General features: G+C 45.0%; 1 protein-coding gene across 3 annotated transcripts in view; it reads right to left on the bottom strand.

The window, feature by feature from the left end:
* Positions 1–1,297: 1,297 nt before the first annotated feature.
* The window catches only part of SLC38A6 (solute carrier family 38 member 6), a 54,286-nt gene continuing 42,283 nt past the window's right edge, over positions 1,298–13,300 (bottom strand). For all 3 annotated transcript variants that reach the window (XM_033173802.1, XM_033173869.1, XM_033173723.1), the window contains 8 exons: positions 10,428–10,493; positions 8,778–8,831; positions 7,807–7,886; positions 6,016–6,116; positions 5,515–5,639; positions 3,803–3,947; positions 3,598–3,692; positions 1,298–1,434 (listed from right to left, as the gene is read on the bottom strand). In XM_033173802.1, the coding sequence (XP_033029693.1) occupies positions 1,354–1,434; positions 3,598–3,692; positions 3,803–3,947; positions 5,515–5,639; positions 6,016–6,116; positions 7,807–7,886; positions 8,778–8,831; positions 10,428–10,493 (747 nt within the window). In that variant the 3' untranslated portion in view covers positions 1,298–1,353. The remainder of the gene's footprint in view (positions 1,435–3,597; positions 3,693–3,802; positions 3,948–5,514; positions 5,640–6,015; positions 6,117–7,806; positions 7,887–8,777; positions 8,832–10,427; positions 10,494–13,300) is intronic.

Here is a 13,300-nt window from a genome sequence, read left to right as displayed (position 1 = left end):
CACCCTATAGAATCATACAAGTTGGAAGGGACCCCAGGGGTCGTTTAAATTACCCTCCAACCTCTACTTAAAAACCTCCAAGGAAGGAGAGTCCACAACCTCCCAAGGAAGTCCATTCCACTGATGAACAGCTCTTACTGTCAATAAGTTTCCCCCCCCCTGATGTTTAGTTGGAATCTCCTTTCTTATAATTTGAAGCCAACTACCACCCTCCAGAGCAGGAAAAAACAAGCTTGCTCCATCTTCCATGTGACAGCTCTTCGGATATTTGAAGATGGTTATCCTATCTCACCTCCAACTTCTCTTTTCCAGGCTAAACATACCTAGCTCCTTCGACCATTCCTCATAAGGCTTGGTTTCCAGACCCTTGATCATCTTAGTTGCTCTCCTCTGCTGCAGAAAGCTTCTAATCCTGCTTTCTTCTGCACCACCCCAATCCTTCAGCCACCTTCTCCTTGATGTGTAACATTTTCAAAAGCAGGGAGGTATTGAGAAACTAGAGGTATTTCCCCCCACAAACCTAGTTATATGTGAATTCTGAAGTGCCATAGCTGTATGACGGGACTGTAGCGTGTCAATTTAATACATATGGTTTGAATTAGGTCTGTATTGACATTAAGGATGATTCATAAGATGGGATCTTTATCATTAATTGCACTGAAGTATAAAACGATACATATTTTACAGTTCAGTTATGAAGTCAGGACACGTTGGCAAGGCAGAGTGATTTCACCATCATATTTTACTCCTCTGTTGAACTGTGAATTGTCTCATATGGCAGGCTTTAATCAAACTTAAGACCGGGGCTGGTTTCGATCTGCAAATCTAAGCACTCTGGAAGAAGGCTGGAGAGGCTTTGCAAGCTGTTTCTGTGAAACTGACAGTAACAGGTGTAGAAAGATTTCAGCAATTTTCAACCAATGTTCTGAGAAGACCACCTGTCTTGCTGGATTTTAGCCATAGCGATTCCACATTTTGACTTGAGACACATGATTATTCACTAATCGGCAAGAAGCAATTCACAAATGATCTTCACACACTGCAATCTCCAAAAGGTCCCATTATGCGCCTAAGACCAGATCTAGGCAATGTTAACACAGTGCCATTGGGCTTAGAGTTTCCTTGCTTGATTTCATTAGCTACTACATGCAGGTTTTTTAAAAAAATGGGAGCGTAAGTTCGCAGGATCACAAAGGCTGCTTTGGTGAATGAAGAGATAATTGGTTGGGAGTTTGGTTTGTGGTGGTTTCCAAAGCCCCAGACAGTCTCTTTCTGGTGTCCAATTGAGTGATTTTGCTTTAGATGTAGCCGGAAATGATCATTTGGGCTGCTGCGAAGGTGGCAGGGATTATTTCACTGATGAATCCAATCATAAATGATCAGTACTAAACTGACAATACCAAACAAGAGGCCAAGAACTAGCAGTGCACATGCCTGTGAAGAAAATCACACAAACGGTTTAATCCTAAGCAGGAGAAAGCAATTTACTCTTCCATTACACATACAGAGTGGTGGACAGAAAATCGTTTTACCTCTTAGGTGGTAGAGGCTTTTAAATGGTTTCAATCGAAACAAACAAGATAAAAACCTCTCCTTGGTATGCAGACACCACTGAGAATAAGACATCTATTCACAAAAACTGCACTTGTGGGTTAGGAAACGATTACACCAAAGAATTTGCCCTTTCAACTGGGTAAGGCTGCAGTGACCTCCAAGACAGTAATGGCTAGACATAACTGCATATGATCTGCTATTGGTGGTGGCGGGGGATCAAGAAGATTGCAATCAAATTTAACTTAGATCGCAGGTGTTAATGTCACATTTTGAACATTTTGCGTCCCTTTTATGAGAAAGTCACCACGGCTCATTTAGCAGAGTGCATGTTTTAAATGCAGGAGGCCTCTGGATCATAAGCCAACAAGGTCTCAGGAAGAAGGGAAAGAAAACACCTCTGCCTGGGGGCCCTGGGGAGGCGACGCCAGTCAGAGTAGGCAATACCAGTCTTGACATGGTATAAAGCAGCTTCATATGCATTGCAGGGGGTTGGACTAGACGGCCTTTGGAGGTCCTGTCCAACTCTATGATTCTATGCCATTTGTACCACCTCTAGTACGGGAGAGGGCATGCAGGAGAGGCCACACAGCAAGTTTATTTATGGTGATATAATTACCCCTCCCTTCCTCTGAAAAGCATAGGGCAATGTATAGCAAATACAAATGCAGCTCATTATAAGAAATCCAAAACAAGCAGAAACACAATGCTACATAAAATCTCAGAATAGTCAAGTGAGGAATCCAAGGTTATTAATCACCCTTCTCCAAAGGCCTGGATGAAGAACTGTCTTCAAGAGGCACAGAAATACTGACACAGTGTCGGGGGGGGGGGGGAGTACAACTCTGCGGGGAGGGAATAAATGATGGCTAGGGGGACGCACAGAGAAGGCCCTGTCCTGTGTCATCATAAAACAGGCCTTGCCTGCTGATGGGACCACAAGGAGCACCTCCCTCACAGATCTCAAGGCATGGGGTGGCTGGCAATGGAGGAAGTTTGGGCCCCCAAGCCATTTAGGGTTTCAAACATGAAAACCCGACACCGTGAATTGAGTCCAGCAGTTCACGGCAGAAGTGGTGATTAGCAAGCAGAAATGGGCACCTTAAAAACTATGCCTGTTTACAGGACAAGAAAACGCACTCTCCTTAAGCGGAGGAATTTGAGCAGAAGCTGGATGGCCACCTATTAGAGATGTCGCGCCAGAGTGGTGCATGCCCTGGTTATCTTCCGCTTGGACTGCTGCAATTCGCTCTACGTGGGGCTACCTTTGAAGGTGACCCGGAAACTACAACTAATCCAGAATACGTTAGCTAGGCTGGTGACTGGGAGTGGCCACCGAGACCACAGAACACCAGTCCCAAAAGACCTACATTGGCTCCCAGTATGTTTCCGAGCACAATTCAAAGTGTTGGTGCTGATCTTTAAAGCCCTAAACGGCCTCGGCCCAGTATACCTGAAGGAGCGTCTCCGCCCCCATCATTCAGCCTGGACAATGAGATCCAGCTCCGAGGGCCCTCTGGGAGTTCCCTCCCTGCGAGAAGCAGAGGGCTTTCTCAGTGGTGGCACCCGCCCTGTGGAATGACTTCTCATCAGGTAATCAAGGCAAAAAACAACTATTTGTCTTTTAGAAGACATCTGAAGGCAGCTCTGTTTAGGGAAGTTTTTAACATTTGATGGTTTATTACATTATTATTATTATTATTATTAGTAGTAGTAGTAGTAGTAGTAGTAATAATAATAATAATAATAGTAATATCCCAAAAGAATAATAATATTCTCTTGGGACCTGCCCAGAGTGCCTGGGGAAACCCAGCCAGATGGGTGGGGTATAAATAAATTATTACTACTACTACTACTATTAGAGATGTGACAGCAGACGGGTTCAACTAGATGACCACTGGGGTGCCCTTCAATGTTATGATCCTAAACTCCTTGAAATGGCACAAGTCAGAAAGGGTCGTGCGCTTCAGCAACTGCTTTAAGCAACTGCTTTAAGTACCTTCCACATTAGCATTCCAAAACAAAGAACTTAAGTTGGCATCTTACCCCAAGCTTCTGTCTCGATATAAAATCCTCTGTGCTAATCTTCAGATAAAACAGCCCAGGGTATATAAAGAGCAAGCAGGTGGATGTGGTTGAGCCTTTAAAAAGATGGCGGAAGGGGGGGGGGAGTTATTTAGTCACAGCAAGGCTTGAGTGCAGATTTTTTTTAGAATATAGGTTTGGGGAAGATGAAAGCACACAAACTTACCAACCACTCCAAAAAGGTGTCTGATGTCAGGCACGTACATAGCAATCAAGAAAACTGTCGCGTTGAGTGCCAAAGTGACAAGAATGTGGCACATCAGGGAGAAAGGAAGATGTGAAAAAAATACCATCATCACAGCCTTCCTGGCCTGCGGAATTCAAAGGAGAAAAATAAAGGCCTATCAGACCAGTAATAAATAAATCTGAAGTTCACTGGGTGGAATTTAACATAGCGCTAAGAGGGGTATTGCATGCATGGAACGAGGTCCACTCGCACAATGCAACTTCCCTGTGCACTCCTTAAACCTGTTCTGGGTCCCCCCCACACCCCCAGAATAGATTTAGGGGAGGCAGGAGGAATAGGGGACAAGGCCTGGACCTTGTTCCACACTTAACAACTTAACTGAATCCCCATGAAACAAAAAATTGGCATCTGGATTGTTGCTAACCAAAGACTGTCGACTTGCACTAGGGACCGATATCTTAACACATTACACATAAATTGTGTGGGAGCCGTGATTAGCTGCAGTTCCCTGTTGGGTAAGTACCAGGTTGTAAACAGAGGCAAGGGCGATTGGGGATGGGGGGCTGACATCACATGCAGGACGTGGGGAGGAGCTGAGTTCGGCGGCGGCGGCGGCGGTGGCTTCAATGGCCGGTGGCGCCTCCTCCTGCCACTGCCACCGGAAGTGACCTTCCTTCCTCTTTGTGGCAGGAGGAGAAGGAGTCAATCCCTGAAGCCATGATGTACTCTGCTCTGCGTTCAACCTCCTCCACCCGCTGATCTTTTTGGACACGGGGGGGGGGGGCTGGCACCCTCCCCAAAAAGGGGGGGGAGTCAATGCTCCCAGGAGTTAGCACCTCTGGTGGGAATCCTGGACATAATGTGTGAGTTGGCCATAAGAGCACTTGCAGCTAATTGGGGCGTCGTCTTGCTCACGAGTGTTTCCTTATTTGCTTTTCCAAACAAAGGGGGAAAGGTATGACATGGGGGGATAAAACAGCTTTCAGGAGTCTGAGTAAGTGATGAAGCATAGCATTTCCCTCTGCTGATACTCTAATCAAATGTGCAGCCACCTCCCATAAACGCTATTCGTTTTTTTTAAAGAGGTTTGGAGCCAATGTTATATATGTCTGTGTGACATCTAGTTTGGCCCCAGTACAGCGGGGGATTTCAGAAATGGCTGTGGCCAGCAGCAGTTTTGTGGTTTTCTACAATCCCTGTTAAAAACTTAAAGTAAACTCTATGTCAGGAAGATCCGTTTTGAGCTTGCTTGCAGGAAATCATTAGCAAAGGCCACTTCTTGCTGACTCCTATTTACATTAAAAATGCACGCTTGCTTGAAAACCAAATATGAAGAAAACAGAAACAAAACAAAACAAAAATCAAACCAAATAAACTTTAGGAACGCCACATTCTGCAAACTGCAAGCAATGCTGTGAGTCAGCTCAGATCTAAAACTCGTTAAAAAAAGAAGAAAGAAAGAAAGAAAGAAAGAAAGAAAGAAAGAAAGAAAGAAAGAAAGAAAGAACAAATTAGCTTAGCGGTTTAGGCCTTGTTCCTTTGCCGCTGTTAACGGAACATACACAAGCACAGCACTCTGATCCACCGCAAGACAAATGGATGAGACAGCCAAGACTAGGATGGCGGGGCCTGCGACTAATTAAGGGAGCCACTTCTTCTGGGCCAGCAATCAGGTCTTTTGCAATACTTACAGGGAAGTGGATTAGGGGCACCGTCAGCAGCACCGCAAAGAGGATGCCCAGTTTTACAGTCATGATTACAGTGTCATGGGGCAGGTACGTGCTGTATCCTTGCAGCAATTCTGAGTCCACGTGGTCTGAAATTTTGGAGGGGAAAGGTTATTAAATTTGCAAGCCGCAATCTGAATTGGACCTCACCCATACAATAAACAGCAGGCTCGTGCTTTTGCAGGGGTTCTCAAACTGTTCTGAGATCGCTGGCAAATAAGCAGGGGTTCTTAAGGTGGAAGATTTAGTCAGGGTATACAGTACCCTGAAAAACTGCCCACTACTGTTTTAAACCTGCAAAGAGCAATTGCAGAAAAGATGTTGGCACATTTTAGAGACTTGTTCAAACGGGACGGCAGCACCAGCCCCGCTGTTAAGACAGTGTTAAGCCTAGTGGGTCACACAATTGCACAGGCCTGCCCCATCACTTATGAAGAAACGGGAATTAATACTTTAAGAACGTACCATAAAAAGTGAGGTATCCAAACAGCGCTGACACAAAATAAACCAGAAAGCTCAGGCTAATCCCAGTGTTGGCTACTTTCTGCATCCTGCTTTTGGATGGACTACAAACACAGAGAGAAAAATATGACATTATTTAAGACTTTAGGAGGAGGAGTATGAAAATGCAGGGAAGAAGTTGCTATTGGCTGTTTCACATCTTCCCAATGTGCATATGAAACAGGTTTCTGAGCTGGCCTACCACTAAGACCGTGAAACAAATCTGAATCTTCAGTGGATTTAAAACTGATGAATCTTTTCGCATGCACGAAAAGAAGTCTGAAGAAGTGTGCATGCACACGAAAGCTCATACCAAGAACAAACTTAGTTGGTCTCTAAGGTGCTACTGGAAGGAATTTCTTTATTTTTTTTATTTTGTTTTGACTATGGCAGACCCAACACAGCTACCTACCTGTAACTGTCGAATCTTAATTAGTCAACTGAATGCTACTTTCAAACTATCAATCCTTATTGCTGAGTAGCAATTAAAATGTCACAAAATAACATGCACACTTTCAAGTTCTCCAGTAGTCTTGATCAGGGAAGATGTTACATAGTGGGGTGGGGGGGGGGAGAGGAAAGAGAACAAAACAAAAATAGCAATTACAAAATTGCCTTAGACTTAGATTCAAGAGGGAGAGTACAGTCGGTCCTGCAGGTCTCAGGACACACCTAGAAATGATGGTGCTTTCTCCTCTCTTCCCCCCCATTGGCCCCAGGGGGGTCAAGATAACCCTCAGAACAGCGGGGTGGAGATAGAGAGAAGGAATTGCTCTGTCTGTTAAGCTGAAATGCTTATGCTGAGGGAATGACTGCTATAGTGCAGGGGTAGGCAACCTAAGGCCCATGGGCCACAAGCGGCCCACGGGGGTCGTTTTACCGGCCCACGAGCCGCCCGCTCAGTGAGTCCCCCTGCACTATGCTAAACCGGTGCAGCGCAGCGTGGGGACTCACTTCCGCGGTGCCGAAAATCGCATCTGCGCATGTGCAGACACCGTAAATTGCATCTGCACAGACAGAGACAACGGAAATTGTGGGTGCATGCACTCATGCGCATGTGCAATCTGGCCCACGGAGGGATCTCCACTGGAGTGAACTGGCCCAGGCGAAGTAAACCTTGCCGACCCCTGCTACAGTGCTGCATTGAATACCTCCCAGAAAGTCTATCAATTAACCAGATCTGTTTACAGCCTTAAGTGAAATACGTTGGCCCCTTTCTGGGCGGAGAGCAGAAGTAAAGAGAAACAAGGCAGGCTTTGTGTTAGCATAGCTAGAGATTAAAGTTAGGTGGTGTTTTAGGCAAATAAGGCAACTGTGGCCCAAATGGGGAGGTGTACCTACTGGTGGAACGGAACGTAACCCTCAAAAAGCGAAGTCCCTGTTCAAAAACATCTGCCTTGGATCTGAACTGATTTTATGTATGTGTTGTTGTTTTACACTGTACACACACACACACGCGCGCGCAATTGATTTGACAGGTTTTAAATATGTAACTGCCATAGGTAAATTGCTTCAAGATATCTCACAGGAAGCAATTCATAAATGAAATCAGTGGTGGTGATGAGAATGATGATGATGATGTAGCCTTCTTGGTCAGGGATGATGGGAGCTGTAGTCCAACAATATCTGGCGACTCAAGGTTGGAGAAGGCAGCTTTAGAGGACTAGGCCAGTGTATTGGGAGAATCAGCAGCAGTCACAGCCAACAACATTTTTTTTAAAATGGTACGCGTTTACAAATCACGTGTTACCGTACCTTTGGAGTTCGCAATAAATTGGCAATACTGATGTATGGCAGAGAAATGAGAAAGCCATCGTTGGAATGGCATATGCACTCTGCGAAAAAAGAAAAGAAAAACGGAAGAAAAGTCACGCTGCTGAAATGCAACCTATAAATATTTGATACTCATTTCTAAAACCTTATTGGGTGGAATATAGACCATAGCTGTCAACCTTTTCCTTTTTTTGCGGGAAATTCCCTTATGATAGCATTGGGAAACAGCAGGGAGGGTTGACAGCTATGATCTAGACACATATTAACAATGTTGTGAAAATGCTTTTAAAAAAAAGTTGTGAAAAATATATTGAATTTGCCATAGCTCACAATCGCCATCTACTGTCACATTTTTATAATGCACTTTACAACAGACTTAAAATGTTTTATTTGCAGCTGTACAGCTGAGCCCATAGACTATCCCTCAAGAGCTATGATGCTTTTTTATTAAAAAAAAAAAACTGACTGTTTTTAATGCTTTATTTTGTTGTTACGTACACCTTGGGCATTTTTTATGGAAAGGTAGGATACAAATGTTTACAATAAAATAAGAGCTGGGTTGCACAGATTCTCAAAGGGCTGCTGAGGAAGGACCACAGCTGAGTGGCAGAGCAACTGCTTTGCATGCAAACAGTTCTAGGTTCACTCCCTGGCATCTCAAGGTAGGGCTGGGAATGTCCCGCCTGAAACTATTCTGCAGAGCCACCGCCAAACAGGGTAAACAGTGCTAAGCTAGAGGGACAATAGCCTGATTGTAAATCAACTCTTTGTTTTAGCCATATGGTGATAGGGCATTGAACAGTTAAACTCCACACTCATATTATCTTTATTACCAGAGCAGGGTGCAATACGCACGAGGAAATGCACAGACTGAGGAACCCTTGGCTTAGACCGATGCTTAAATACATTTTTGCTAACTCTTGTGATCTGTTAAGAGGACGATTTGAGATTACCTCTGCGGAAAAGTTAAACAGTGCTGCTTTGCAATCTTCAGTAGAATTCGAGACCTGTGTAGGACAGAGAGGCACGAAATCAGACTCATCAGCTGGCTTCCCACCCCATAATTTTAGAACAAATACTTTAAAATCCAGTGACTGACTGCGTACCTCCAGCTCACAGTGACGTTGCTTTGACACTCATGCACCACCAGCTGTACACCTTCACTACACCGCAACTCAAAACCCATCAGAAATGGTTGCAAATGTGCGTATGGATGCTTCCTTAACCACCCGCTTATCCCTAGACAAGCTACTGTGGAGGAAGTCATTCTTCCATTATAAGAAGCACAACCTTATTTGCAAATCACTCAGTGCAAGCAAGTTGGCATAAGAAGAGGAGTTTGGATTTGATATCCCGCTTTTCACTACCCGAAGGAGTCTCAAAGCGGCTAACATTCTCCTTTCCCTTCCTCCCCCACAACAAACACTCTGTGAGGTGAGTGGGGCTGAGAGACTTCAGAGAAGTGTGACTAGCCCAAGGTCACCCAGCAGCTGCATGTGGAGGAGTGGAGACACGAACCCGGTTCCCCAGATTATGAGTCTACCGCTCTTAACCACTACACCACACTGGCTCTCTAACCACTACACCACACTGGCTCTCAACATAAGAACATAAGAAGAACCCTGCTGGATCAGGCTGGTGAAACACACACACCCCAGTCCACCATTTTGTTCTCATGGTGGCCAACCCAAAGCCCATGAGATGCCTTCAAGCAGGATCTTAGTGCAACTGCACTCTCCCTTCCTGTGGTTTCCAACAACTGGCATTCAGAAGCATTGCTGCCTTTTGACAGTAGAGGCCGAACATGGCCATCACAGTTACGTAGGAGCCACTTATCATCCATAAAGTTGTCCAATCCTCTTTTAGAGTCATCCATTCAGGGTTATATAAACTTCTGTATGGACTTCTCATAACAGACAAATGTATGCCTCCAGAATAGCCTGATCCCAGATGTCTGTTTATTTATTATTTTCTGACATTTATACAATGCCGTTCTTCCATCCTGGAACTCAAGGTGGTATACATGGTTCCCAGGTAGTTGCCATCCAAACACCAAACCTGCTTAGCTTCAGCAAGGCACTGACATTATTGGACACATACTATATATACACTGGGACTGCAAGTCTTTCTGGAACATGAAGCTGTGCAACATTCAGGAATGGAGGGCACATAGACATTTCCTGCAGTGCCGCTAGTATGTTATTTTTTACAAATACATCACAATCATAAAATAAGAGCCTTGGATATGACAACTATAATCACTGTATGGATCCAAAGATCCAATTGCATCAATGTAAGGCATTTCTGCTGTTTCTGTGCAATTTCAAACAACGAAAAACAATTGATCAACTTGTCACTTTCCAGTTAAATGCAGTAAGCTCTTTTGCAATCAAAGAATTACAGAATCAAAAATTCTTTCCAGTAGCACCTTAGAGACCAACTGAGTTTGTTCCTGGTATGAGCTTTCGTGTGCATGCACACTTCTTCAGATTCCTGGTATGAGCTTTCGTGCATGCACACGAAAGCTCATACCAGGAACAAACTCAGTTGGTCTCTAAGGTGCTACTGGAAAGAATTACAGATAAGTCAGGAAAGGCGCATACCTGGGAGAACTCCATAGCAAGCTTTGGTGGCAGAGGGCAAGGAATGGACCACTTTTTAATTATGACCTGCAGAGAAAGGATACAGTTAATACTTTGCAGACAATGGGCAGGATTCAACTACTGGTAAGTTGTTGCATGCACAGAATGAGGTCCACTCACATGCTCTGGAGCAGCCCCCCCCCAAACTTGGCCCTCCAGATGTTTTGGGACTACGACTCCCATCATCCCTAGCTAACAGGACCAGTGGTCAGGGATGATGGGAATTGTAGTCCCAAAACATCTGGAGGGCCGAATTTGGGGATGCCTGCTCTGGAGGGTTGGGAAGGAATCCAGAACAGGTTTAGGAGGTGCATAGGGATGGAAGGGTGGCAAAAGTCTTATTGCGCAAGCAGACTTCATTCCCAGTGTGCGTACTCTGCTCTGTGCTATGCTGAGTTGCACCCTGAGCTAGGCACCTTAGCTCTAAAATGTAGCAATAAGCAGTGGAAATAACAACTTGTCCAGAGAAAAAGATTGAAAATCTAAAACAATGGTGCTCCATTATGGAACAGAATATGGGGCTCTCTACACAGCTCCATCATTCTTAGATCATACATACTCTCAACAACCCTGCAAGGTAGCTTATTGTTACTCCCATAATAAAGATGGGAAGCAGGCTGCCAAAGATCATCCAGGTGGGATTTCAACCCGCCTGATGGTCTCTCGGGGCTAAGCCCATTTCTGTAGCCAATATTCAGTTTCTCTCTCCCTCTCCCCCTCTCTCAGGCAATAATCTGAACAGATGGCTCGCCCCAGAAACCAATCACAGAAAATTACAGTAAATGTAAAAGTATTGCTTCCATATGCCTGGTGAAGATTTCCCCTCCGGAACACATTAAAGTGTATCTGCTTGTGACAGCAACAGATGATATCCAAACCACCGTGTGCATTTCAACATGACATTTTTCCAGCTTCAAAAAGCAAAACAAAAAACACCAACTAGTTTGGAAAACTGAACTGCATTTAATACACCTTGGAAATTTTATATAGATGTAGATTTCCAAGCAGCAGCGTAATATATAATGATAAAATATGTTAGTGTGTGTTGTCTCCATACTTGGCTCCTAATGTGCCACATCGACACTTTAGGATACACAAAAAGGCTCTAGATTCATAAGAAATCCCCTTGACTAATTAGGGCCAGAGATAACTTTCTGCATCAGTTTATGGCTCAATGGAGATGGAGATTGAAGATCCCCTTGAAGAACGGAATTTTCTTAAAACCTAAAGCTCCCCCCCACTCCCCATTTGTAGTTATGGCCTCACTGGTTTGCACAAAGGCATGTGAATAAGGAGCACTGGATTAATTTTAGATACTAATAAAATTGCTACATTAAATTCTAAGCAATAAATACGGGCAGATACAAGATTGTGCTCCTGAATCGAACTCCATACAGACGCATGAATGCTTGAAGAACACATGTGTCTCACTTTACGTATAAGGTCAGCAACCTTGGGCTCATTCTCTTAGGGGTAAGTTTTCACTGAACTCTGTGGGATTCACTTCCGAGCAATGATTGATAAGGCTGAACTGTATTCAATAGCATTTGTGGTCTTTGGTAGTACACTCTGCTCTTCCGTTCCTTCATTCTTCACCCTCCACCATGTTTACCCTTTCCTCTGCCACATGCACATGATCACACCTTTTTAGGTGCATTAATTCATCATCCTGGAAGAGCTGCCAAACAGGAGTCAACAAATATGGTTGCCAGGCTGCAGTTGGTGAGCTCCCCCTGACCCCAGTCTAGCAACTGCCTGTCTCACTATGAAATGAGAGATGGATGTTATCTCCGATCTTCTGCTGGGCTTCTGCTTCTCAGTGATTCTGAAGCTCAGCATATGAAAGATGAGACCCTGCCCCTCTCCTGGGTCCTCTGTGCAGGGGAGTATAGCAGAGGTGGTGGCAATCGCAAGTAATGGCTAGCTGGCAAGGCCAGCCAAAATGTGTGACACCCCACCCATACCCTCCCCTGTGCCTAATCCAGTTCTGTAAAGGTAAAGGTAAAGGTAAAGGGGCCCCTGACCATTAGGTCCAGTCGTGTCCGACTCTGGGGTTGCGGCGCTCATCTCGCTCTATAGGCCAAGGGAGCCGGCGTTTGTCCGCAGACAGCTTCCGGGTCATGTGGCCAGCATGACAAAGCTGCTTTCTGGCAAACCAGAGCAGCGCACGGAAACGCCGTTTACCTTCCCGCCTATTTATCTACTTGCACTCTGATGTGCTTTCGAACTGCTAGGTGGGCAGGAGCTGGGACTGAATAACAGGAGCTCACCCCGTCGCAGGGATTCAAACCGCCGACCTTCTGATCGGCAAGCCCTAGACTCTGTGGTTTAACCCACAGCGCCACCTGGGTCCCAATCCAGTTCTTTACTGAAGTCAAATGCATAGTATGGCTGAAGTCCTAAACCCACTCACTAGGGAGAAAGCCCTGTTGAGCAAAGTGAGACCAACTTCCAAGCAAATGTGTATACAGTGCCTTTGTACAATGCCCAGTCGTGCAAGGAGGGAATCCGTTTTAAGCTTCAAGGAACATAAGGTTCGTAAGTAATGCAAAGGCTAAGGCTGCAGTTCTATGAACTCTTAGAATCATAAGAGCTGGAAGGGACCACAAGGATCGTCTAGTCCAGGCATGTCCAACTCCCAAGAGACTGCAATCTACTCCCACTAAAAAAAATAACTGGCCATGATCTACCCATTGGATTGACCAAAGTTGTTCAGCTTTTTGGAGAGAGCCTTCACCAAAGTTGTTCAGCTTTTCGGGGGGAGCATTCATCAAAGTTGTTGAGCGATTGACCACGATCAACCAGGGACGCCCCACGATCGACCGGTAGTTCGC

This window comes from Lacerta agilis, chromosome 1 (assembly GCF_009819535.1).
Source record: "Lacerta agilis isolate rLacAgi1 chromosome 1, rLacAgi1.pri, whole genome shotgun sequence".
Taxonomy (NCBI): domain Eukaryota; kingdom Metazoa; phylum Chordata; class Lepidosauria; order Squamata; family Lacertidae; genus Lacerta; species Lacerta agilis.
This window is presented reverse-complemented; position numbering and strand designations above follow the sequence as displayed.